Source organism: Tenrec ecaudatus, chromosome 13 (assembly GCF_050624435.1).
Source record: "Tenrec ecaudatus isolate mTenEca1 chromosome 13, mTenEca1.hap1, whole genome shotgun sequence".
NCBI classification, from domain to species: domain Eukaryota; kingdom Metazoa; phylum Chordata; class Mammalia; order Afrosoricida; family Tenrecidae; genus Tenrec; species Tenrec ecaudatus.
In genome coordinates this window covers 82,499,735-82,525,168 of record NC_134542.1, presented here as the reverse complement: position 1 = coordinate 82,525,168, position 25,434 = coordinate 82,499,735, and the positions used below count along the sequence as shown (strand labels likewise).

Below are 25,434 nucleotides of genomic sequence, written 5' to 3'. Positions count from 1 at the left end.
AGTCTTGTGGATCCAGTGGCATTGTAAACATCTCAGTGCTGAGAGGGGTCTCACATGGCTTCTCCGGCTTCAAAGGTCTGGCTCCATCATCCTTTTTTCTCAAGAGGGATGCCTCGCAGGAAGTGAGCAAAGAGAGCAGGGGTCTCCTGCCTCCAAGGAGGAAATAACAGGAGTTTCCAGAATCCTCAGGAGAAGGCCATGCTCGCACTGAGGCCTCATTGGCTCAATCCTGATTGACAGACTAGACCACACCCCTACACTCTTAAACCTCAAATTGACACCAGATTATGTACCTACCACACTAACTGTCGTGGAGTCCGTAGGATGGAGTAGGATGGCCCTTGTGGGTTTCTGACATTGTAAGCCTTGCCTGAGCAGAAAGCCTCATCTTTCTCACGTGGAGAAGCTGTTTGGTTCATACTGCCGACAGCAGCCCTTTGTGTAGCCCACTCCAACACCAGGGCTCCTCTTTGTTTTCCACTCTCCCTACGGTTCCCTGGGAGGAAATCGCTATGTGTAGCCTGCACTTACTGTCTGGTAAATTATGCTCCGTCTCCTTGAGAACTGAGTCACATAAATTATTTGGATTTCTTTGCACAGCTTCTCTCTTCACTCCAGCAACTTTTCAATATATCCAAATAAACTAATGTATGGATCTTTGTTTAATATTTTGGATAATAAGACGACTTCATTTTGTTGATCAAATTATTTAATTTTGGGCTATTGGGAGCCCGTGTGGTTGTCTCTGATAGCCTTTGCCAGTTATCCGCAAATTGATTCTTAAGTTAATATGGAAAGACAAAAGACCTGGTACAGACAATATAATAGTGAAAAAGAGCAAAGTTAGTCTCACAATTTCAAGACTTATGCTAAACCTGAATTACATGTCAACTGTTCTGAAATATCAATCCTGTGACTACATTGAATCAGGCTCTATCTTGCTCTTGAAACCACATTGTGCACCTCTTTCTGTATGTGTCTCTCCATTGCTGAATTTGAAGAAGTGGTGCAATTAATTCGATGGCCTCAGGAAATGTCTGACAACAACCTGTGGGATATTGAAACAAGAACCTCCCCCAGCTGAGGCTCCCCTAAGAAGTCAGTCTTGGTCAAGACCTTGACTGCTGTCTGCAGGGGCCAGAGAAGCGTATCTAGCTAACCTGGGCCCAAGTCCTTGGCTAACAGAAACTCAAGTGAAATAAATGTTTTCCCCCCAGAGGTTCAAGGTTTATAGTAATTTGTTATACAACTTTAGGAAAAAAAACAATATAAGGAGAATGTCTCAATTAAGTAACAAGTATTTTTAAGAGTCTAAAAGAACGAAGTGCCCAGAGGTCCTCCAAGATTTCATAAAAGGCAGCTTTCAAGCTAATCCTTTGCATTAAGAGAGGAAGGGAGCAAGGGAGAGAAAGAGGGACAAAAAGAAGGGAGGGACAGAGGGAAATCATAGATAGGTGATAGATATAGATTGATAGATAAATGGCTAATAGGGTTCTCTAACTAAAAAACCATGTTTCTTTCCTTCAGAAAGGTGTCAAACTTTAATTTCATAGTCCATAACCTATATAGAAATGTATGTAAAGTAACAACACTGAGAATTCAACCTAGTTGTTAGTATTTTGTTGACTTAATTAGATTGTGTACATCCATACATGTTTATAATTCATGACCAGCACAAGAAAATCATATCCAAGTTTGATGAACTCAATTCAAACTTGGCTGTTTAATACTGTTTTATTATGCAAATAAGCTATCAAAGTTATTGCAAAGTAGATAGTAATGAATAAAAACTCATTTCAGAAAACAAGGTTCCAATCTGTTTGACATGCTTTGGCTATTTCAGTCACAAGAGAGAGTAATTACCCAATATATTTGATTCCAATTAGGTATATTGAATGCAACTCCAGAAAGATGCATTTTCATAGCAAATTGTCAATGTACTTCACCAATACTGCAAATGTGATAACTTTGGGTTTTTAACAGTGTTTTGTTTTTTTTCCCCCTCAGTAAATTACATCAAAGTGAGTCACTGTGCATCAGAAGATACAAAAAAATGAAATCTTCTAAAGCCTCGCTGTGGTCAGACCCAGTCTGCAACACTATTCTGTGAGAAATTTACCCACGTTTCCACTCACAAGAATGAATTTTCTGACAGCTTATGAACATACAAATCTTGGCACACCCCTCTTTCCTGCACTGTGGTTAACCAGTGCTCCCCCCGACACCCTCCCCCCACTCTCCAGAACACACTTCTTTTTGCTCTGCTTCTTATCCCAGGCTACAGTGAAACTTGCTGTATCCCTTCTTTGCCCCATTCCTTATTTGGTCTTTCCTGTGTATCGGACACAAATTTAGTGATCCATGGGCGTTTGTCTTTCCCAGGATACCCTGTACTTAGAATTTTCTACATAGTGTCTAGAATTATTCAGAACAATTCATTCCTTTTCGGGGGGGAGGGCGCACAAACAGAACTCAATTTTATCTCCAAATACTATTGCTACTGAGCCCACGTTCTACAAATCAGTCTGCCGACGATATTGTTGTAATTACTCTCACTTGCATGGTTCTTGTGTGACATGTACACCACGATGGAAAAGTGTCTCACTTGATATTTGAACTTTTCAGAAAAGGTAAACGACCTAGGTAACCTGTGATAGTTCTCAGGACAATTTTCAGCGTGGGAGATAAAGTCATGTTTCCTCACGTGGACAATGCATGTCTTCCCGGGAAGCTTTGGAGAATGAGTATAACGGACGATCTTCTTGTAAGCACTTTGTAAACTGATCATTCTGACCTATACTGAGAAGTCAGCAGTATTGGTTGACCCACAACTGGTTTTTCAACCCTTGTTGAAGACAACCCCTTCATAACCAAGCAGTGACTAATGAACCCACGTCTGCAAACTTGTTGGTGGAATCCAGGGGAAACAGCCACTCTGCGTCTGCATTTGTTGTCCTAATTACTGATGATCTTTACTCATGGAGCACGTACAATTATGCAGTTTAAGTCTTACTGTTGGGGTGGGGGGTGGAGTAAATAAATCCTGTGGGGATATGTGCAAAGTCCCAGCAAAAGAATAAACAATGTGGAGAAAGGAGAAGAGAGTAAGCTAAAGCCAGGAAGATCTAGCCTCCAGGTTTGGGTCTGCCACTGTGCAACTTGAGAATGTTTCTGAAGTCCTGCTTCCCCATCTGTTTGTCTCACCCCTGCCTACACGTTACGGGGAAGATCGCATGTTTGCATCTTTTGCCTGTAAGGCATCAGTAAATCACAGACGCGCTTGCTGTGTTCCTGCGAACAATGCAGCACACTGCCTTCCATCTGAATGACTCTTATTCAATCATCTGATAGCCCAGTGGATGTTTCTGAGGAAGAAGGATTAAGAGAAAGTAGGTTCTAATTATCAATATTTCTATGCTTTATTTCCCTAGAACCTCCTCATCCCGATGAACATTCCTCATCTATGAAAATTATGCTTTTACCCTTTTCCGTGATAAATCTCTCAGAATACTCAGAGGCTCACTGAAGTGCAGCGGTCCCGCTCACAGTCAATATTCCTACTACACACACACACACACACACACACACACACACACAGAGTTTAAGATCATTAAGAATTATTTATTGTAAAAAAAGAAAGAATTATTTATTGTATAGTAGATTATCTATTCCAGAGTATAAATAACAAAAACTAAATCACCAGAACAGAAAAATCATGTGCTTTAATAGATATTGAATAAAAATATAAATTAAAATATAGATATATTGAAATGTTAGTATACTTACTAGGCAAAAGAGAGTAGAGATAATAACTCTTTGGAATATATCCTATAAAAGGCTGATGGAAAAAACAACCACAAAGAAAATCTTTTCCTAATTCTTAATTTTTCAAACTTTAGCAAAAAGTATCTCATACGCACACAAACCTCAAAGCTGTAGGATTCAGAGTCCTTGCAGGCTTTTCATTAATGTTCAGTCAGAACAAAAGACGAATTGCGTAAGAAACTGAGGTTCTTGCCAACCTTGTTTGGACAGCTAAAAAAAGAGAGAAAGAGCGATTCCTGGAATCTCCACAACTCTTATCTCAGAGAAACAATCACTTTGTATGTTCTCATGAGCCTCAGAGCTGCCCGTGCATATTAGATCTCCTCCTGGGCACACTGGAATTGTCCTCACTGTAGACATAGGAAATGACTGATGGGCACCTTTGATTACAACCTTGCAAAGATTTGCATATATGAGTACTTTCAAAATTTCATATGATAAAGTGCCCCGAGAAGTTATGGATCTAAAAAAACAAACCTAAGCTTTGGTAACAGACCAATGAACCCAGGGGAAATATTCCACATGGTCAGATTTTTTTCAATCCTTCTTCCAAAAATAATATGCTTGCCTTCATGAGCAACATTATAATGAGGAAGAACTTTGGATTTTTAAAATGCGTATTATCTGGTTTATTGGATGTTCCCCTCTCTAATGTCTGCTTAGAAGACAAGCATCTGGGTTTGGATGATTTCTGAAGCAAAAAAAACAGACGCCGAGGTGTAAATAAAAGTCACGACAGTTGTAAAACAGGGTGTCAATTTCTCAATCATCTGTACTTTCCCCACAGACTGGGTGGAGTTTGATTTAGACGAGTCCAGAGATCATTCTGAAATAATATCCAAGGGCACAAGGGGTCAAAAGCGACTCTCTTCCTCTTCAACCGCGCGGTGAAGGCCAGGGATGAATTTCAAGAGTTGCTTGCGGACACTTCCCCTTCTGCTCTTCCTGGGAAGGGTTCCAAACATGCTGGCGAAGTTGCCCTCACACGAGGGAGACATGGACCCGTTGCTGGCGGTGCTGCTGCTCCGGTTCCTCCTCCAGGAAGACATCCTCAGAAAGTCATCTCCATCCTTCGGGACAAAACACTCATCATCTGTGCTTGTCTGCCGACTGAAGGCCCCTCTGCTATAGTCCTCCGACACGCTCGTGTGGTACCCATCCTCGCTGTCGATGGTCAGGGAGCTCATCCAACTCTTGCAGCTGCTCGCACTGGATAGTCGATTTTGGTCAAGAAGGCCTGGCCCGGACATAGGCAAGGTTCCAAACAAAGATGATTCATCTAGGTCCATATTTTCCAAAGTCAGGCAGGTAGCAGCATCACCTGGAATTCAGAAAACAAAATAGGTCTGCTATGGAATGGATCCACAAATAACTATACCTACAAATAAACACCCAGCATTTACACTCAAGGGTGGGGACTGGGGGAGGGGGCAAACAGGATTAATAGCCCATGCAAATAGATAGGCCAAAATCTCTCTTAGAAAGACACAAGGACAAGTAGAGTTGAATATTAATTTTTATTGAGGCTTTACTTGCATGAGTAAGTAGCTTGTTTATGATGTCATGTTTTCCCAAACTACTTTTCACGGGCATTGTTTTCGTGGTCAAGAATGTATAATGTGAGATTTAATAAATTGAAAAAGATTCTTCGGATGAGAACAGTTCAACCAGACTATGCCGACAAGGGGTGCGTTTGTGCAAAAGGATCTTTCCCAGGATGAAGGGGCCCTAGGGCCCTTAGCACTCTCCCAGAAATGAAGTTGTAAAGAGTACACTTTGGGAAATACTGTCATGGGATTTCTCCTCTTAGTGCCTCTGATTCTTTGCTATTGTCCTTTTTAATCATCTTAAAATTCTTAGACAGTTATTTGAAGTGTAGGAAAAACAGTTCTAAAACCTATAGCTATTCGCAGATTATAGAGAATCCAAAGATGCTTAGAACAAAGAATGGATGAAGCCAAATGTACCTTTCGACCTAAATTATCTGAGTTCCATTAATTCTATAAATGTGCTGTGAAACTACTGTGTTCAAAAAAGCTCCTTGCCCCAAATCACACTGCTGAGGAAATTGAATTTTGACCACTTGGCTGAAATTGTTTTATCAACCTTTCCCAGTGGACATCCTGGCTCTCCAAATTCCACTTTAATCACACACCAGCTTCCTGCCCTTAATCCCACCTGCTTCTTCACTATTTGAATCCGCTGCTACACGGGTTAGAGAAAGGACCATAATGTAAGCGCTGCTTGTGGAAGCCCAATTAGAAAGCGACTCTGCCCCCAAATGAATGAATAAATACTAGCAGGATATTGACACTCAGAATGGTTTTACTTTAGGCTGCTATCTCTAGAGCAGACCCCCTTTGTCCTTGGTCAGCAATACAAGAAAGTTTTCTTTTCCATTGGATCTGCAGGGTGGAGGGGGGCTCATCCTTAAGGGATATACATAAGCTTTCCTGGGTGGCACAATGACTACCTAGCAGGTTGGGAGTTTGGGCTCAACCTGAGGTGTCTCAAAAGGAAGACATGGCTTTCTGCTTCTGAAAGGTCACAGCCTTGACATTCCTTCGCAGCAGCTGATGGCAGCGACTTTGCGTCTGAGTGTTACTGTGCACACATGCGGCCATCATAAATCAGAATCAGTTGAGGGGCAGCCAACAACAGCAAAATAGGAAAACATAGACCAAAGTATTATCTAAATCTCTCAAAACAATGTGTACAACAATGACCTTATGGGGAATCAGTCTCCCTGATTCAGAAGGCAAGGCTACAGACAGATGATGTTGTTCCGATAGAATCCCAGGATTACCAAGCCCACTTCCATTTGAACATGCTCCAGAAATGGCGCCAAAGGTGCCCCCAATGCTTTGTTTTCAGAAATCTAGAGGTGGTCGAAAGAAGGATGTTGCCGATAGTGACTCATTAGTAAACTTCTGGCTCCCAAAATCTTAAAATTTTCATTAGTATTAATATGCAAACATAGAAAACAGAAGTAGCTAGTACATAAATGTCAAACACTTCTCTTTAAAAAAGAAACAAAAACTCCAACACAAATCTCTAAGTCTTAAATTAGTATCTATCAAGGATTAAATTGTACCATGTTTCTGTAAACAAATGGATTGTGACTTTTAACAGACAGTCAAGATTATAAATAGAGACTGGAATGTGGCGTTTACTGAAGGAGGCCTCGCCTATATCCCACACCCACGTAGTTGGTGGTTACAGCGATGTGCATGCAAGTCCTTTGCTCAGGTTACACCAGTCATGTAGCAAATGTCAAAGCAATACATTCTGAGTTCAGTGATCCCTTTGAAAGTGCACACGATGACAGGAGCCACGCACCTGCTGTTCTAATAATCCCACATGTCCCTATTTTGGTTTTGGTGGCTATGTAGAAGAGGTTTTTACACAAATGGAATTCACACTATCTGAACTAATGATACCCAAGAATGGAGTAACCATTCTTACCTCTGTAGCTTCTGAGTCATAGGCTCAGCCCCTGTACCATGTTTGTTCTTGAGAATTTAACTCATCTGCTGAACTAGTGAGGGAATCAGTCAATATTTCCTATTGTTCTTCTCACATCTCCAGGTGCCACTTCTGTGTGTTTGTGTGCATATGGGTTAGAAGTTGACTTACTTTCCTGCCTAATGCACAGGTCACTCCAAAGATCACTCACTCAAAACAGACCTAACAAGAAACGTGTGTCAGGATTGGCCTGGTCTGACCCGACCACACCAAGGTAAAACACTAAGGGTGTGTGGCAAAGGAGGGGGTGGGGGGCCAGGGGCAGAGCAGGGAGGTCCCAAGGGAGTTCCAAGGATAGACTTTGGGGCTAGGGTACGGCAACCCCTCATACTCAACTGGAGGACACTTCTAGAGGTCAACAAACAGACCTTGAACTATTTACAGGTTTTTCTTTTTTTCTTATTTATTTATTGTCATTGGTTTTGTTGTTGTTCTTGTCATCATTTTGTTTTGTTGAGTCACTTTGTTTTGCTATGTCTTATCTTTTTGTGCATATTATTATCTCTGCAGGTCTATCTAGATAAAATACGCTAGATGAACAGTCTGGAGGAGAAAACAATGGGACCAATGGTTCCGGGGGACATGGGAGAGGGGAAGATGGGGGAAAGGAGGTGGTGTTGTGACAAGGGAACAACAAGTGATCCAAAATTAGTGGCAAGGAAGGTGTGAGAGGCCTGGTAGGGATTGAATAAGGGCAATGTAACAAAGAGAAATTATGAAACCTAAATGAAGACTGAGTATGACAGTGGGAGAAGAGCAAAGTATAATGAAATAGAGGAAAGAAATAGGAGGCAAAGGACATTTATAGAGGTATAAATATAGGCATGTACATATGTAAATATAATTATATCTTATGATGGGGAAATAGCTCTATTTGCATATATCTATAGGTTTAGTACTAAGGCAGCAGATGGACATTGGGTCTCCACTCAAGTACTTCCTCATTGCAAGAACACTTTGTTCTATTAAATTGGCATTCCATGGTGCACAACTTCCCTACATGATCATGGCAGACAAAGCAGGTGCATAGGCAAATGTGCTGAAGAAAGCTGATGGTGCCCAGCTATCAAAAGATCTAGCATCTGGGGTCTTAAAGGCTTATAGGTAAACAAGTGGCCATCTAGCTCAGAAGCAACAAAGCCCACATGGAAGAGGCACACAAGCCTGTGTGACCACGAGGTGTTGAAGGGATCAGGTATCAGGCATCAAAGAACAAAAAATCATATCACTGTAAATGAGGTGGAGAGCAGATTGGGGACCCAATGCCCATCTGTAGGCACCTGGACACCCCCTTACAGAAGGGTCATGGGGAGGAGACAAGCCAGTCAGGGTGCAGTGTAGCAATGATGAAATATACAACTTTCTTCTAGTTCCTAAATGCTTCCCCCTCTCTCCACCCAACTATAATGATCCCAATTTTACGTTACAAATCCTGCTAGATCATAGGATGTACATTGGTACAGATAGGAACCTGAAACACAGGGAATCCAGGACAGATGACTGCTGCAGGACCAGTGTTGAGAGTGGCAATACCAGAGGGTGGAGAGAGGGTGGTGTAGAAAGGGGAACCGATTATAAGGATCTACATATAACCTCATCCCTGGGGGGCAGACAGCACGGAAGTGGGTGAAGGGAGAAGATATCAGACAGTGTACGATATGACAAAATAATAATAATTTATAAATTATCAAGGGTTCATGAGGGAGGGGGGAGCAGGGAGGAAGGCAGGGAGTGGGGGATGAGGAGCTGATACCAAGGGCTTAAGTAGAAAGCATATATTTTGAGAATGGTGAGGGCCACAAATGTAAAAATGTGTTTGACACACAATGGGTGGCTGTATGGATTGTGATAAGAGTTGTATCAGCCCCCAATAAAATGATGCAAAACCAAACAAAAAACTAGCTTCCTTAATCAAAACTAGACACATTTTTCTTATAATGGTAAAACAACTCAAGAGTCAGAAAGACTGAGAGTTTGAAATGTTACTGTGGTTTCTAAACAGGAAATCACATTTACCATGAAGTAGGCGCTGTTCCTGTAACTGCAGAGATCTGAACTCCACCAATTTTTTCTTCAAACTTTGCTGTGAAAAAGAAAAGAAAGAGGGGGTGCTAATTATTAGGAAACCCCTGTGAAGGTAGCAGCTCATGTCTAGATGCTGCTATCTGTCATTAAATGCTCTGTTCTTCTTCGTGGCAGCAATTTCCCATCCATTTGAAGAGTTTTGCCCTCGAAATGGAGGTGTTGAGAATATACTTCCTCAAGCAATAACCTAAGAGTTCCCACAAGCACTAAGAGAGAGAGAGAGAGAGAGAGAGAGAGAGAGAGAGAGAGAGAGAGAGAGAGAGAGAATAAGATTTGCAGTCTATTTTTTATTATAAGACATTGCTTGGTTTCAACCCCACTTGCCAGCTGTTTAGGCAAATAATCAGTCTCTAGAGTTCTCCCGTCTATAAGAAGAAAGCAATAATAGAACCAATATTCTGGGATATACAAGGTGCTCAGTGAACGTGATCTTGAACCAATGGCTTTGGATTACTACAACAGCCATTTTTCTGGACACCAATTTAGTTTCCACACACTCAAAATGGAAGCAGAGATGACCTGAAATGCTTCTTCCTCAGAAAACTAAACTGAGAGCCCTGCTAAGCACTTGGACTTAGCTGCTTCCTTCCTAGGAATTCCAGAAAATGAAGTGGCTGCTCCAACAGTGAAAACTGCCTGACCTGGCCCTGCCCCATAGGGGAGCTGAGGCAATGAGAGCAGAAAGCCAGGCAGCTATCTGAGCAGACAGAGTCCATTCATTCTGTGCTCTGCGCCTTTTCCTCCATCCCACCTTCCCACAGCACAGGAGCCAGCCTGGCAGGTGGCACAGGCCATATTTGCTAATTTACTAGAAATAGACAGGATTTGAATCCAACAAGGCTATCTTTCCTTTGGGATAAATATTGGGATTAACATATATATATAATTGATAATGTAATCTGTATTATATTATATGTTTATTCTATATTAGTATATGCAAATATATTTAACACATTAACATATTTATTTGTTAATGTTTATATATTTATAAACAACTATTTGTAACATTTGTTTATATATGTTAATTTTTAAATGATCATTTTTTGGGGGCCTCTTACAGCTTTTTGTTAATATATTTTTAATATATTTGTGTGTGTATAAATATTTGCTAATCCCAGTAATTATCCCAGAGAAAAGATAGCCGAGATGGAAACAAACAATTATCTCTATGAAGTTATCTTGAAACTGTAGCTGAGGGCTACTAAAGAAAAAGAAGTACCCGCGGAAAGGAAATAAAATAATGAAATAAAACAAGAGCACCATTGCATACTTAAAAGAAGAGCTCTTCAGGAAGGGAACAGGCACGGCAAGATTTTCCAAGCCTAGGTAAAAGGAACGTCAGTGCCAATCTCTGTGCTTTCTAACAGAATGAGTAAACAATCAAAGCAATAAAATGTCTGGCTGAGAAAACATCTTGTTCTCTCTATAATAATGGCTATAAAACCAGGTGGACTATCTCAACCACCACTCTTGTTAGCCGTGTGGACCTGTGGTCATGTGGAGGTCACAGTAAGGGACTCAGCCCACTGCCAAGGTGTCCTTTCCAACTCTTAGTGACCCTGTGCGTGTCTCCTAGGCTCTAAATACGTAGGGAGCAAGAGCCTCATCTTCCTCTCCCAGACCCTCTATTTGGTGAGTTTACATAGTGGAATAGTTGGTGAGTTTGAAGGTTGGCCACCTAACACGTATTTGACAGCATGACCAGAGCTCCTTATGGGACTAACAAGGAACTGCCATACATACCAACCCATTCTGCTTTCTCAATGGGATTTACCTCCTAGACAAAGGAGTCCTGCTGGGGAGCAGAAAGCGACATTGACATTCAAATCTATCTATAAAAAGAAGGGAGTTGCATTTTGGCACTTATCCAGAAATTCAATCAAGCCTTGCCAAATAGTCGAGGGTTTTGTTTGTTTGCTTGCTTGCATGTGTGTATGAAAATAAAAACAGTTTTAGGATTTATCATTTACTGATTTGGCCCAGTTACATCTATCTATGCCATCACTGAGACCACGACGACACTGGTGCAAAGGCCAGATCTGTCAGCATGTAGGGGATCTGTAACTACGCACTGCCCTATTTCCCCCAGAGACCACTTCTGGTAATATTATTGACATCACGGCTGTGTATTTGGGTCAACTCAACACTCTCCGCATTAGAAGAGACATATGTGGTATCTAACCATACTGGGCCACCTTACCACACGGGGTCTATCTAGTACACAGTAACTGCTCAGCACTGGTGGCATCAAAGATTGGTGCCCTGAAACAACACTCAGTTATCTACATCCCCAGGGTTTTTCAATCCACATGAGATCCACAGCTAAGCTTTCTCGTGGACATCCAAAGGGCATTCAGGGTAGCAAAAGAGTTCCCCAAAGCTATGAGCCTAGTAAATAGCAGAACTCGTTTAACAGCTAGTTCTAGCTACTGCATTGATTGCTGCTTTCATGTTAAACATTTGAATCATAGGTCAAGATAAAGGGAATTCCTGGCTCAGAAGAAACCAGTTTCTGAAGAAGGGCTGTTGGTCCTGCAAAAATCCTTAAGATGCAAATTATACACTTATTTAGCACATGCAAAGTAAATGTCATCATCTCAAGGGGAAGTCACCCGGAGTCTGATTTTATGTCAGACTTAGATTTTTCTGACTCAAGAGCTAGACTGGATCAATTGGCAAAATGCTGTTCTTATAACTGCTGCTATATTTCCTAATTTCACGAGTCTTACTAGCTTGAAAGATACCCACGGCGAAGACAAGTGGCCCCTATTCTCTGGAATCAAGAGAAGGAAATGAAGTATAAGACTGACTGTGCCCCTGAACTGCTGCCTCCTCTGCCACGAGGCCAGAAGCTCAGGACAGTGCGTGGCTAGACATTCTGGTCACAATGGTGATAGAAGGATCCTAATTAAAAAAAAGAGAAAAATAGAGTGGATTTTCAAATTTCTAAAGACTTTCTGGACCCACTGCGACTAAAGAAGTCCATGAAATGATTACCCTGAGATATTTTAAAAATCTTTAGCCAAAATGACCCTTTGAAATCATTTTTAGACTAATCAACAGTTTATCTGAATTAGTAAGGAATGTCTGTCCTGATTATTGAGCTCTTTTAAATGATTATATATGAGACAAAAAGACAGCAGTAAGTCCACTAAATGAGAACACAAGCAAGGCAGTGAGTCTAATTCCAAGGTGGTGAAACAATGTGCGTATAAATAATAAGACTTGACACAAAGTGAAGCATGCACTCTACTGAACTACAGAAGTTGTTGAATGGGTACATATCTTGCTTTGTATTTTTTCATCAAAAATAGAGTATAGGCTAAACTGGAACTGTCATGATTAAAAGATTAGAAATGAGAAATGAAACTAAAGTAAGCAAGACGGAACCCAAAGTCATCCTGCGTCTACAGAGGCATAGCGGGCCTAGTGAGGCAGCCTGGACTTTGGAGTCTATGGCAATGTGTGGATTAAATGCAACTGAGTAGAGCGGAGCCCTGGTGGCACAGTGGCTATTCTCTGGGCTGCCAATCATAAGGCCAGCAACTTGAAAACCCAATGGGCTTCAAGAGAATCAAAAGGAGGCTTTCTACTCTGTAAAGGGTTACTGTTTCAATAGCGGATGCAATGGCTTATCAGGGACTAAGGGTGTGGGTTGGGAGGGTCCAGGAAATTGGGGAGCAAGCAATGAATGCGGGAGTGGGGAGCAAGCATTAAAAGTGCTGTGACAATGGATGTACAACTTTCAAAAATTAACCATGGAAGTGTATGATATGTGAATATGATGTCAGGAAAATGACTTTTAAAAAAGAACCCAAACTTGACCAATGGTTACCATGCATGAAGGAAGAAGAGTCTTTGCTTTGGAGGCCTTGAATTTATATGAATGGTCGTGGAATAATTTGGAAAAGGATATCAATAATGGCTGTATAATACAGAGTATAATTATGGGCACTGAATTGTACATGTTGATTCGAGAATGTTTGGTTGTGTGTGTTTTTGACAATAAAAAAATTACACAAATAACACATGAGTACCTGGAAGAGGAAAATGTCCCAACATTGATTGTGGTAATGATTGTACAAGTCTTCTTGATAGGATTGAACTATTAAACTGTATGCTTTGTGGGCCAAGTGCAAGAAGACTGTTTTATAAAAAGCTTCCCTTTCAGAAACCCACCAGGGCACATCTACCCTGCTCTACAGGGTGCTGCGAATTGGGATCCACTCCTGGCAATTAGTTTGGTTTTAGAGTTTGACTGAGTAGAGGATCTAGGCAGGCTTCTGCTTGAAAAGGAGAAATGGCAGTAAGAGGAGACCTAGAAAACCTTCTATGCTTGTTAGGACTCAGGGAGAAGTTGTCTTTGGTGTGGTGGAAGTGCACAGACCCAGGACCTGGGTCAGGCAGCATTTTGGCTCCATGATACACAGGTCCGTTGTCCAATCTCACTGGTTGGGAGCCTTGAAGGGCTGAGTGGGGCAGCTATTCAACCACTAATTGTGTTTCACACGGAGCTAAGTGCTCAAACCAAACCTTAAGTCACCCACAGGAATTTAATGATAAGAAAGGAAGTTGGAAATCAGTATATAAATTCTCTCCAAACAAAAGGAAAACAGAAACGAAGACTTTAAAATAGGAATGATCATATCGCTCAGAGATAGGAGTGGATTCAAAAAACGTTCACGGAAAACCAGAATTCAAGATAATGGAATTGTTTTATGAACTTTTTGAAGTCCCTCCTACAAATCACAGGCCAATGTTCAAAAGAACAATGAAGATGAATCAGAGAAATTGAATAAGAAGGAGTAGACATAAAAGAGAACTAGGAAATAATGCAGATGCACATATATGGATGATTTTTAAATTCTGTAGCAAGAACAAAGGTCACCAATTAGTGTAATTCGCAGTTGACTGTTAACCTAAAGAGCCCTGCTGGCATTCTTAGTTAGGCATCAAGGTGGGCGGTGTGAACCCACCACTGTGTTTCAGGGAATGAGGACGCATACAGATCAGTTAAAAATGGACATGTAACATAATTTCTAATCCAAGATAAAAATGTTTATCAACAATGTGATGCCAATAGATTTCAACTTTATGAAGAAAATATAGTTCACTAAAACAAGAACAGAAAGGGATAGCAATCTTACAACTAATAAAGAAACTTAAGTAGTTTAGAAGTAGCTTAAATGTCTTCCCACCAAAAAAGAACCACAGAACCCTGATGATTCAGATTGTATTGCAAGAGTTCTGCCGGAGAACAGCGAGAGAACGATGTCCCCCGGCTCATGCCCGGCGTCCAGTACACTTGCTACTAAAATTAGAGAGAGAGAGCCTCAGAAAAGAAGGTACCACCACATGAAACTACTTTAAAAGCACTAAGGGGAATTTTAACCAGTTAAACTTACGAGCATCTGAAAAGGAGTTATCTCTTAAGACCAGGCTGCGTTTATTCTAAAAGGTCCTTAAGTGACACTTATGGATTGCACTCAACTACTAACACAGACAGGAGCCCTGGTGGCACAATGGCTAAGCACTTGGCTGTTATCTGAAAGGTCAAATGTTCAAACCCATCAGCGGATCCATTGGAAAAGACATGCCTGTCTGCCTCTGTTAAAAAGTACAGTCTAGGAAACCCTAAGGGGTAGTTTCATTCAGTCAAAAAGGGTTGCAGAATCAAATCAGTCATACACAAAACAACTAACCTAGAACTACCTACCACGGAAGAGAGGGCTTTCAACCGTCTCTGTAAAGATTACAGTAAACCCTATGGAGCCGGTCAACTATACAAAACAGGGGTTGCTATGGGAAGTGGGAATCAACTGAAGAGCAATGAGTTTGTTGGGTCTTGTTTGGGGGTGGTTACCCGAGGGATGCAAGAGTGGTATTATGTTTGAAATGTTCAAATGCCGTTTGCTCCCCTGATTTTTAACAGAAAAGCAGAAGGACATCTTAACAGATGTAGAAAAAGGTATTTAATAAAAATATACACTATGTGAACCTCTGCTTCCAAAACCCTGAGTGAGAACAGAAGAACTAGATGGTATCCTGTCAACACTATCAACTAGTAGGTATCACCATAGAAGGTCCTAGATAAAGTAGGAGAAAAATGTGGAATAAAATGCAAAATCTTATAAATAACCAGGCTTACTGATAGACTGGTGAAAGCCCCAAGATCACAGTGCTTAGCTACCCTACAAGCCTGGGACTGAACCTACCACCATGACTTCCAGTCAAATAAACTTAAAATACTAAACTCACAGACAGCCATCCACTTACTGTGTCCCTATAGGACAGAGTAGAACCTGCCTGCTGTGAATTTCCAAGACACTAAATCTTTTGGGGGGTAGAAAGCCCCTTCTCTTTCCAATGAAGCACCTGGTGGTTTTGAACTGCTGACCTTAGGGCTCTCAGTTCAGTGCTTAACAAGGGTACCTTCCAGACAAATACTAGACAGAAATTTTGTGATATCAATCAATACTGCATGTCTTTGTGAAAGGTGACAATCTGATTCTAAAATGTATGTAAAAGATCAAAAGACTGAATAACCTGGAAGGCTTTCCCAATTAAACATCAAGATTTATTAGAAATCCCCCAGTTTGGGATATTTGACCAAGAAAGAATAGAGAGGCAGTAATCAAGCCCACACTTTTGTAGAATTGGTTAAAAATAGTTTTCACTGCAGAAGGGGGAGAAGGATTATTATTGATAAATGGTGCTGGGACAACTGGATATCCATATAGGGAAAATGAAATGGGAACCCTACTTCATTGTATACAAATATTAATTTCAGTTGAATCAAGACCTTCAATATGAAAAAAGAAAAACTTTAAAACTTCTGGAAGAAAATTTTGAAACTAGAGTACCTGCAAAGAATAAGCTATTAGGGAGTTTTCTGATCAATGAAAATATCAAAGAAGTAACATACTCAGGGAGCCATAGAACAAAATGTTGAATTGCAATAATTTAATTACCTAGTCAGACTCTCATTCCCGAGGGAGGGTGGAATAAAGACATACTTTGTACACAAAGGAAGAGCCGCATCATTCACTGAAATAGGTCCTTTTAGCAAGAAGCAAAAACAAGCCAGGAGACAAGAAGGGGAAGCAACAAGCCCATCAATTCAAGTAGTTGATATGGTTGTTCATCACAGCTTTTTATACAAAAAATCTAATATTTTTTCATTTTAAGAATTAGTAAAACTATCTAAAGTAGAACAATAGAATATTAAATTCACAATTATAGCACATAAAAGTCCATAAGATAGGAAAAGAATAGTGAAAAATTTTATATTGTTAGAAAAAAATAATGACAAGAAAAGCAGAAATGGCTTAGATGCACAAACTGTATTTATTGGACATCCCTTTACAGAAGGGTCACCAGGAAGAGACGAGCCAGTAAGGGTGCAGTATAGCACCGATGAAATATACAACGTACAACTTTCCTCTAGTTCTTTAAGGCTTCCTTCCCACCACTGTCATGACCCCACTTCTACCCCAAATCGGGCTAGACCAGAGCATGTACACGGGTACATATAAGAAATGGAAACACAGGGGAAATAGAGATACCAGGAGGCTCAGGGGAAGGTGGGGGAGAAAGGGAGAATGATCACGATGATGTACATATAACCCCTCCCAGCGGGGTGGACAGCAGAACAGTGGGTGGAGGGAGACAATGGTCAGTGTAAGACGTGCGGCGGAGGGGTGGGGGTGGGGGGGTGGTAACTTATAAATTATCAAGGGTTCATGAGGAAGGGAGGGTGGGGGAAGGAGGGGGAAAATGAGGAGCTGATATCAAGGGCTCAAGTAGAAAGAAAATGTTTTGAAAAAGATGATGGCAACAGTACAAATGTGCTTGACACAATGGATGGATGTATGGATTGTTTTAAGAGCTGTAAGAGCCCCCAATAAAATGATTTTTTTTAAAGAAAGAGAATACTTCATTCAGTGAAATATAGGCCTATCTTTTCACCTTTGTTTTTAAAAATATCATCAGTTTTATTTTTCGCATTCTTTTCCCTTTCCTACAAAAGGCTGAAAATCCCATTTGACATTTTATTAAGATAGTCGCCAAGACTTAATGTCTCCCTTTTATGAAGGCAAATTGACATTTGACAGCTCTAAATACATAAATTATGACACACTGTTTAGTCCTTATTGAAATTTAATGATAACATGTTAGAAGTATCTCTTTTAATGTCCAGAAGAAGACAAGGACCCTAACTTATTTACAGTAATATCCTGACAGTCTTAGCCAGTGCTCCAAAAGAGAAATAAATCAGTTGAATAACTGGAGATGAAGTGGGTAAAACTCTCACTCGAGGAAAAGCATCCCAGAACTAACACGTAGTCCTCGAGAAAGCAAATGAGTCGCCTTCCTCTTTGTGACCGCCACGACAAAAATAAGAGACAAGGAGGATCACGATTTCATTAACGAAGAACTCTCCAGCCTGGTCTTCCCTGTGGGCATTCCGAGCCACAGATAAAGCTAAGGAGGAAGGGAGGAAGGAAGCGATTTGCACAGGTCTGCAGAATTGGATATTCCTAAGGCGGTAATTGTGAGGCTCTCGATAATTCAGCTGTGTAGATTCATCACGACATTTCATCTTCAAGGGCCTTCCCAATTCCTCAAATAGATCTTCATTCTATCACTCACCCTCAGGGAGGAAAAATGTGCGTGCCCGTATTAAATTACATTACCTTTAAACCCTGCAGCTGTGCTTCCAGTTCTGTTCTTCGGAGGATCACTGTTCCATTGAGAGTCTCAATCCTGCGTGAGAGAACAGAGTGGGAATACCGTGGGTGACTTTGTGAAGCACTACACTAAAACAACAACAACAACAATGCTCTGTTTTCCACGGTACTTCAAGTCTCCGGACCTACGCCAATGCTGCCTGCAACATTCAGAGAAAGAAAAAGGAACCGGCCGCGAGGAAACAAAGCCAACGCTTTCCCTGGAGAGAGCGGTGGAAGGACCAACACGCTGAACTCGCTACCCTCAAGGGGATTCAGAGGCTGCCCCATAGGGGTGCCAAGCTGGGTCATGTTGGCACAAGGTGACCGCCACTTCTTTCTTCCAAAGAGCAGCTGGTGGATTTACCCACCAGCCTCTCGGGAGCAACCAAGCACTGAGCCGCTGCGCTTGCCAGTTGTCTGGGAGCTGCTCTGTAGCTAAGGTTAGAGAAGCCACCACAGAGAGATAATACTGCTCTCTTCTGGAGTGGGTTGTTGGAGCCTGGCTGAATCGCCTCACTCATTTGGTGGATATTTCGTGGGCATTTACCTTGTGCCAGTTTCTAAACACTGCTAAATACAAGGGATACGGCAATGCCGACAGTGAGCATAAGAGACCTTCAGTTCCGAATCCTCATCATCCTACTGTTTAAAGCAGGGGAAATGCTTGCCTCCGTGCCATCGGCAGTTGGCATCCAGTCCATTCTGACTCGTGGCAAGCGCGTGTGCGGCGCAGAGATGCGCTGCTACACAGGGTTGTCAGGCTGGGGACCTTTCTAAGCACATTGGCAGCAGGTCTCCCATCGTGCTGCCGGAGGTGCAAGCCGCCAACATTTTGCCTCCTAGTTGAGCCCTGAACTGTTTGCAATTCTTAGGGACTTGCCTTTTCCTCCCAAGGATCTATTGTCTCTGAAAAGTGCTTTGATTTTAGAACTGGAACAAAGGGAACCAGAAGCACGATCTGATGGTACATTTCACATCTCTTTCTTTTAAAAACATTTCGGGTTGGCCAACTGTAATCCTAGAATTAGGAATTTAGCTTATTTTCCTCCCCACACCAAATGTTTTTCTCCCAATACAAAGGCTGTTGCAGCCTGAGAGACCTGATTTGTTTTGTGCACTCCCATTCGTGGGTTTTATTTTGACAGCTAAGGCGTCAACCAGAGTAAGATAGTACATTTAATTTGTGAGTTACACACTGAAGCACTTTTTAAGCATTGACTTCAAATTCCTCAGATAAATAAACTATGCCTCTAGGTATAAAGCTACGAGAACCTATGATGTGGTAAATAACAGCATTGAGTGGGGAGACCAATTTTTCTTAATTTCTAAAACCATTCCGTCCGAGATAATGAGATGATAGCCAACCAAAAGGCAGCTGCTTTTCTTTTTAGAGTGGTCCTGAATCTCTGGGAAAAATAGAGATCTCACATGAAACATGTTTCTTGGGAAGAGTTGGAGGAAATTATGCTAAGCGAAGTCAGCCAATCACAAAAGGTCAAGTGCCACATGAGTCCCCTGAGGTAAGTACAACCAGCACAGTAGGCGCTGAAGAAAAACTGCTCATCTCACAATGTATGGATCGAGGAAGAGGCAGTTGGGTGGAGGTCAGACCAAACCCAAGGAGGTACATGCTAATCCAATAAAAATTAGGGGAAAGGGGGGAAAGAAAAGGGAGAAAGGAGCAGGGCATTGAGAGTGAGAAGATGGCACAGAGGGAGTAGAGCACTAACCCATCCAGGGGCAGAGTATTGCTTATGTCTCCACAGAAACAGGACCCCACTTACAGACCCCAACACAACGCACCAAACCACGAGGAGGAATGCATGCAAAGATTGGGCTGCAGGATCAGCCCAACCAGAGCCAACCCTACGCCCTCCTTAGAAGTACATGCAGCAACGAAACCTACAGGTTGGGGTGAGGGGTTGGCACATCATGCCCACATGTTAGCAAACCAAGAAGGAAAAAGTGAAAGGAGCAGTTGGCCCAGACCCCATATTGACACACCAAGCCCGTGGGTGACGTCCCAGCATGGAACTGCTAAGGCACAGAGAGGACTGTAGGGCAACACCAGCTTATGACAAGTTGTCCCCTTGCTGTAACATCCTGCCACAGAGGACAATACTGGGGACACACAGGGAGGAGGGAGTGTGGTCTGAGCCCCCTGCAGTGGTGCAAACCAAGAAGGGAACACAACAGATCAGTAACAGCAGCAAAGCAAAGCCACAAAGCCTCTAAAGAGGCCCCCCAAAATAGACTTCAGGCTAGGAGGGGTAGTTCCCAGAATTCCTCCAGGACCAGTGAGGAGATAGTCATAAAGGTAAGCAGACAGACCTGGAAGCAAGCATTTTTTTTTGCTGTGGTTGTTGTGGTTTTTTGTTTTGGGATTTTTTTTTGGGGGGGGGGGTGATTGTTTTTTCTTCTCTCTGTCTCTTTTTTTTTGGCTGTCATTGGTTTTCTATTTGTTTGGTCTATGCCATTGTTGGTAAGCCTAATTACACAAGACAGGCATGGGAAGCAAGCTTGAGGAGAAAACAACGGAACCAATGGTTCCTGGGGGACTTGTGGGTGGGGGAAGAGGCGGGGGAAAATTGCGGTGGCGAAACAGCGCCATAGACAGGAGAACAACTAGGGAATAAAATCAATACCGAGGAGGACATAGAGATTCTGAGCGCACTGGAGCAACAGTGGTCTAGCTGAGAGGAAGCACTATGAGGCAGAAGTAGGCCGAGCATGGAGGTGGAGCAGAAGGAAGGAAACAGAGGGATCATCTAGAAAGCAAAGCTATGGATAGAGCTATAAGCAAAGGGGTGTCCATATGTATTAAGCCATAAAAATAGAGGTATTGGCCTATGTACATATATTTATATGTCAATACACTAAGGGAGTGGATGGACTTTGGGCCTCGGCTCATACCCTCCCACAATACAAGAACATGTTGTTCTAACAAATTGGCAATCTGAGATGCTCACTCTCCTGACTCAATCACGGAAGACAAAATGGGTGCATAAGCAAATGTGGTGAAGAGGGCAGATGGTGCAGGGCTATTAAAAGATATAGCATCTGAGGTCTTAAAGGCTTCAAGTGAAACAAGCAGCCATCCTGCAGAGAAACCACATGCCCACATGGAAGAATCACACCAGCCTGTGCAAGCATGAGGTGTCATCAGGACCAGGTAACAGGCATCAGAAGAACCTTAACAATCAAACAAACAAACCATATGGTTAAGAACAAGAGCGGATTACAGCAGAGACCCAAAGCCCATCTGTAGACAATGGGCTATCTCCCACAGAGGGGTCATAGGGAAGGGATGAGTCAACCAGGGCACAGTAAAACACCAATGGAACACACAATTTTCCTCTGATTCCTTGAGGTTTCCTCACCCCCTACCACCATGACCCCAGTAATCCCTCTCATTTCAGACTAGACCGGAGCATGTACAGAGCTGTAGATAAGAGCTAATGACACATGCAACCTAGGAGCAGGAATGTCATTGGAAGAGAGATACCAGATGGGAAGGGTGAAAGGGATAGGGGGAAAAGGAGGGGGAACCAATCACACAACCCTGCAGGGCAAAGAACAACAGAAATCATGGGGGAAGGGAGACAGTGGTCGGTGTGAGACATGAAAATAATAATAATTTATAATCTATCAAGGGGTCATGAGGGCGGGTGGGAAGGGGTGCAGAAAAAGGAGCTGATACAAAAAGCTCAATGCAAAGTAACTGTCTAGAAAAGAATGATGACAACACATGTACAAATATGCCTGATACAAGTGATGTGTGGATTGTAATAAGCATTGTAAGAGCTCTCAGTAAAACGATTTTTTTAAAATAGCTGCCACCTGTCAAATCTGCTTGGTTTTCTTTACTTGCAATTTACTATCTGTCTTGCAGACTTGAAACAAACAAATAAAACCAATTGTTCTATGTTAAAAAAAAAAAAGAGTGGAGATCTCAGAGTATCTGATTAACATTCTTCATGCCAACCTGACCTCTCTCCTCAGGCCCAAACCATAGAATCAGAAGCTCTATTCATTATCTGTACAAACGATCTTCCATTTTCCTGATCTTTGACTCTCCAACAAGTGCCATCTTTTTATCACCTATCTGGTGGCTGCCCACTGCACCTCGTTGGAGCATAGTTTTCTGATTAAATACCAGCGTTTTCCCTTGGACTCAATCAGGTTCCTACCTTTGGTAACCAGGTTTCTCGGGAGAGAGTGTTCTTGCCTTTCCCCCTGAACTGACAGGAGGACACAGACGGCTGGGCTTACTCCTTTCACACCACCAGTCAGCTTTCGAAAGCCCACTACCACACATGTGGTAAATGCCCTGTGAAATTCTAGATGTGAAATCACTGAAGAACACCCAGGGGATTTTCTATGAGCCCCTTGCAACGAGCAGCTGTGGTAGAGGGCAGGTGGCTCAAGTCCCAGCTCTATCCCTTATGAGTTGGTGATCTTAATTAATCCCACGTTTTAGTCGGAGTCACATCGCCTACAAATAGAAGTAAAACGAACTCTCCAGGATAGTTGTGAGGCATGACAAGATCATGCCTGTCTGACGCCAGCAGCATAGAACGCCCTAGCGGGGTGCATGTGGCTAGCCTGCTTGGCTGCTAACCCCAAAAGTGGAGTTTTGAGTTCACCCTGCTAACCCCAAAAGTGGAGTTTTGAGTTCAGAAAATCCTGGAAAGATACTTACTGCCTAAAAATCAGCTATTGAAAATAATTCCAACATAGATATACTAGTTACATGATCTGGTGTCAATGTGAGAGTCTTAAGAGTGAAGGGGTGGAGTTTAGTCTGTCAACCAGGTTGCAGCTTGATGACCTCATTTGCAGTCACTAAGAAGATAAACAGCCAGCTGAGGCGAGACACATGCTCACTCCCTGCGAGACATCCCTGTTGAGAAGACCCATGGAGAGAGGCTGATGGAGCCTGAGGAGCCATGTGGAGACCCCTGCCAGTGCTGAGATACCACTACTGGATCCACAAGACTTTCCACCCACTGGCCATCCTCCTGCATGCAGCATCATTGTATGTGCTTCGTGAGTCTGAAGAGGACTTTATAGATTGGTATTGGATATGTGGGCTAATATCGGACTTATGGACTTGAGCTGGACTGATCTGGGATGTTTTCTCAATAGTCAACTGCTCTTGTATATAAAGCTCTTTGGTAAACACATATGAGTGTCTAAGAATTTGTTTCTCTAGTCAACCCAGACCAATACAATAAGGTTATCAAGAATATAAATTGGCTGGAATTCTTTTCTCCAGTCAAAATAAAACCTGAATTCTTAGTTAGGGTCTATTCAATAGCTGCTTCTCTGCCATCACATTTTTTTTTCATTTCCCCCTACTTCCATAAACCTCTAATTACATGAGTTTTCTCCCTGTCCCTTGGATGGGCCAGGCTCATCTGGAGAACTCAGCATCTGTCTTTCATGGGACCTTATTCACATTCAGGTCTCAACTCAAATGTCACCTCCCCAGAGAAAACCCCCCTGAACACCTAAACTAAAGTAGTTGCCCACTTACTCAATTGTTGATCTCATGTTCCATTGTATTTTTCTCACGGCGGTTATCAGTAATAGAAATATCAAAAGTCCGTATTTGTAGGGACTTTTCTTATCCATCCTCATCACAATAATTAAATCACTAAGGGAGTCTTTTTGAGCCTATCGCAGGTCTGGAAACATAGTACTTGCTCAATAATATTCTAATGGATGAATTCCATCTTTTAAGGATTTATTAAAGTCTTAAGGGACCCTAGCAGTACAGCAGGTTATGAATTGGGCTGTTAACCTCAATGTCAGCAGTTCAAATTCACTAGCTGCTCAGCAGGAGAAAGATAAGACTATTTATTCTCATATACAGCCTCAGAAACCCAGAGTACCAGATATATTCTGTCCTATAAGGTTCCTATAAGTCCCTATCAACTTGGTGGCAATAAGTTTTGGGTTTTGGATGAACAGATAGAGGGATATGAGGGTTAGTAACACGATGAAATTCCAAATAGGAGGACCAACATCCCATTTAGCAATTTAGAATGTTAGTAGCTGTGAACGGGGATACGTTTTGTTTTTCCTTCCTCAAATTAAACACTAGAGGCGAAAAACAATTGTGGCACAAGAGGAAACACCCTCAATCCTCTGACCTTTTATTTGTTCAAGATTCTATCAACCAGGCAAATTGGTCCAGCCACTCTCTCAGCCCAACGAGAATGCCAGCTTAATTGAAGTTGACATTTAAAAAGCACTTTTTAAGATGCTATCCCACCCACGCCGGCATTTGGACCACTGATGTCCTCCGACTTCAGATGTCGGCAACGTTCATGTCTGAGAAAACTTTGAGAAACAAAAGAAACAGATAAAAACACCTCTGCTCCATCACAAAGCTGTGGTCCAAGGCCTCCCTTCCTGTGATTCCTGAACAAAAAGCCTGTGCTTCACTCAACAGGTATTTTGAGAGATGAGAACATTTCTGAAGCCCCTGAGCACCCAGAGGGATAGTTACGTTAGTGCGTTTCCCGAAGATCGGATCAGGTCAACGACTTGTTTGTGGGAGAAGCCTTCTGTGCTCACACCATTGATATTTGCAAGGACATCACCTGGGAGATACAAGAAAAAAGAAGAGAGAGAGAGTGCATGTGTTACAGGAGGTAAATCATCCTTCCTGATTTGTACTACAAATGAAACAAAACAAACAAGCTCCAAGCCTTCACCGTCATAAAGGAACTGAGGAAGTTCAAGCAACCCTCACATCCTGACCTTCACTCTCCAAAACTTTTTTTTGCTTGCCATTGAAATTGTTCAAAACATGAGAGAGCTTCTAAGTTACCAATTTGCAGGCCGGAGCAGTGAGCTGGGCTGTCTTCCTGTACTTTGCAGATCAGGGTACACATCTCCCAGGAGCAGACATTCTGGTTTTGAAGCCGGTGTGTCTGTAAGGGTCAAGGTGAGGTGTAGTGAGCACAGTTGCAGGATGGCACAGGACCAGGCAGGGTTGCATTCTGTTGGGGATGAGTTTGCCAGGGGTTCACACAAACCACCACAACACTGGTGACTATATAATACACACCCTCAAAATGGGGTCCATTTCCTTGGGTGGTGTCGTAAAAAAGAAAGGATCCATGGCAACCCCATGTGATTCAGAGAAGAATCTGCTCCATAGGGTTTGCCGTGACTGATATTTTGGAAGTAGATAGCCAGGCCTTTTATTTCAACGTGCCTTTGGGTGGAAGCAAGTTCTCAACCTCTCAGTTAA

The 25,434-nt window shown here is 42.2% G+C and overlaps 1 protein-coding gene across 1 annotated transcript in view; it reads right to left on the bottom strand.

Moving 5' to 3' along the window:
• Positions 1-4,679: 4,679 nt before the first annotated feature.
• The window catches only part of CYTIP (cytohesin 1 interacting protein), a 37,580-nt gene continuing 16,825 nt past the window's right edge, over positions 4,680-25,434 (bottom strand). The window contains exons 4-8 of the mRNA XM_075530276.1: positions 25,009-25,111; positions 24,685-24,778; positions 18,132-18,201; positions 9,367-9,433; positions 4,680-5,146 (exon numbers count right to left, since the gene is read on the bottom strand). Coding sequence (XP_075386391.1) covers positions 4,680-5,146; positions 9,367-9,433; positions 18,132-18,201; positions 24,685-24,778; positions 25,009-25,111 — 801 coding nt within the window. The remainder of the gene's footprint in view (positions 5,147-9,366; positions 9,434-18,131; positions 18,202-24,684; positions 24,779-25,008; positions 25,112-25,434) is intronic.